The sequence below is a fragment of the Echinops telfairi genome, unplaced genomic scaffold (genome assembly GCF_000313985.2).
Source record: "Echinops telfairi isolate 266 unplaced genomic scaffold, ASM31398v2 ScPeMD7_28;HRSCAF=97, whole genome shotgun sequence".
Taxonomy (NCBI): Eukaryota; Metazoa; Chordata; class Mammalia; order Afrosoricida; family Tenrecidae; genus Echinops; species Echinops telfairi.
Genome location: NW_022103925.1, coordinates 580,344 through 582,760, shown reverse-complemented (window position 1 = coordinate 582,760; position 2,417 = coordinate 580,344). Strand labels below are relative to the sequence as shown.

The 2,417-nt window shown below is 58.8% G+C and overlaps 1 protein-coding gene across 1 annotated transcript; it reads left to right on the top strand.

Moving 5' to 3' along the window:
• Nucleotides 1-25: 25 nt before the first annotated feature.
• CCDC96 (coiled-coil domain containing 96) lies at nucleotides 26-1,578 on the top strand (the record flags this gene model as incomplete). Its single annotated transcript, XM_004715086.2, has 1 exon — nucleotides 26-1,578. A coding segment is annotated over one exon (1,233 nt), but the record flags the coding sequence as incomplete, so codon positions are not given.
• Between the last annotated feature and the right edge of the window lie 839 nt (nucleotides 1,579-2,417).

Genomic DNA, 2,417 nt, shown 5'->3' with positions numbered 1-2,417 from the left:
GCCGGCCGGGCCGGGCCCCGAGGCCAGCTCCGAGGACCTGGGCACGGAGCTGGGCGAGTCCTGGTCCGCGTCCTTGTTGGCTGTGCTGCCCGCCGTTGCCGAGGCGGCGGCGCAGGAGGCCGAGAGCTTGCCTTTAGAGGAGGGCACGGAGAACGGCGCCCAGGCCGACGCGGCGTCCCTCAGTGCCCGCCAGTGGAGCTACAGCACTCGCGGCAGCGGCGAGGAGTGGTCGGAGGAGGTGAAGCAGCAGCACGAGCAGCAGCTGCGCCGCGAGCTCCTGGAGCAATACCGCGCGCTGCTGGCGGAGCGCAGCCGCTGCCAGCGCTACAGCGCCTACCTGCAGCACAAGATCCACGACGCTTTGCGCAAGAAGAAGGGCCTGGATGCGGCCGAGGTGCCCGACAGGCCCGAGCCTGAGGCCCCCGAGAAGGAGCGGGCCTACCTGCACTACCTGGCCAAGCTGGAGGAGCTGAAGAAGCAGCTGGCCGAGGACCTGGACTGGTACCACCAGGAGCTGGCCCAGCTCCAGAAGCAGTGCCGCGAGAAGCTGTCCCAGGTGGACAAGGGCTGGCGCGCCTTCCAGGCGGTCAAGAAGCAGGTGGTGCTGCAGGCCATGGGCAGCTGTTGGCTGCGGGGCGGGCGCCAGGCCGCCCTGCGGGAAGTGGAGGCGATGCAGGCCCTGGAGGACAAGAAGGAGAAGGAGATGCGTGCGGTGCGGCTGGAGAACGTGCAGCTGAGGCAGAGCCTGATGCACTTTGAGACCAGGATGAGGACCCAGGAGGACCTGACCCAGGGCCTGCTGCTCATCGACTTTGAGCAGCTCAAGATCGAGAACCAGACCTTCAACGAGAAAGTGGAGGAGCGCGGCGAGGAGCTGCTGAAGCTTCGGAACAAGGTGACCGACAACGTCCAGGTGGTCACCCATGTGAAGCAGAAGCTGCACTTCGTGGAGGCGGAGACCGCGGCCAAGAAGGCGCAGCTCCAGGAGCTGGAGGCCCTGGTGGCCCACCAGAGGGACATCCTCACCCAGACCAAGAAGGCCCGTGACAGGCTGCGCCTGGACAACATCAAGCTCGGTCAGAAGTGCGGGCTGCTGGGCAGGGACTTGCTGCTGCAGGACATGGAGGAGAAGATGAAGCAGGCGGAGCAGCTCCACCAGCGCCTCGAGGCCTTGAAGCACCATCACGCCGGGCTGTCCCTGTCCTGCAAGGGCGTCAAGCAGAAGATCCGGGAAGCCAGGGCCTTCCTCCCCTCGTGAGGGGGTGCCAAGCAGAGCACTAGTTAGTGTGTCCTCATAATTTCTCACTTCCACCTGGGTGAGGAAGCAGCTTTTGTTTGGGGCACGGAGAAATGGGAATGGTTTAATGTGCCGAAGACTGGGGAAGGCAGGGGAGGGGGTGCCCACAGTCCTTTTGTATAGACAGACCAGCGCCTTTAACGCTTCCGTGGTCCAGGCCAGAGGAGTGCTGCTTCTCTCCCATTGGGAGGGATGTTTTTATTTTCAACAAATGGGTGGGTAACACCCTCACCCCCAACTCTTGTGCCTTAAGCTATTACACTCACTCTAAACTTGTTAAATTGTGCCTCGAATACTCACTGGTTCCCTTACATCACTCTGCAAAGTATGTGAGTGTGACCCAGGGAGCGTGGGGGGCACCGGGAGCCTCCAGGGAGCAGATGACAAATAGGGAGTGTGCCTTCAGCCCCAACCCCCCATGCAGACCCTGCCTGGGCCCCACTTCCAGTTACACACCTTGTGTGAGTCTGGGTAGACTAGAGAAACAAATTCATAGACACTCGTGTGTATAAGAAAGAACTTTGTATAATATAAAAGAGCAATTGTATATTGAGAAAACAGCCCAGCCCAGATCAAGTCCATAAGTCTGCTATTAGCCCATATGTCCGATTTCAGTCTATAAATTCCTCTTAAGACTCACACAATGCATGCAATGACACCGGATACAGGAAGATCACAGGCCAGTGGGTGGAAAGTCTTGTGGATCCAGTGGTGGTGGAAGCATCTCAGCGCTGGTGTGGGTCTCCACGTGGCTCCTCCAGCTCCAGGGCTCTGGCTCCATCAGAGTGTCTCCATGGGACTTATCAACAGGAATGTGAAGCAGAGAGTGTCCCGCCTCCAGGGAGGAACACGGGAGTTGCCAGAATCCTCAGAAGGCCACACCCACACCAAGGCCTCATTGGTTATGACCTGATTGACAGGTTAGACTCCTCCCCTTTGCTCAAATTGCCACAGCTTCTTGAACCCTATAAGGAAGCAGTTCTCAACCTGTGGGTCATGATCCCTTTGTGGGGGTCAAATGACCCTTTCACAGGGGTCACTCGACTCATAACAGTAGCAAAATTAGTGATGAAGTAGCAATGAAAATAATTTTGTGGTTGGGGGGGGTCACCACCACATG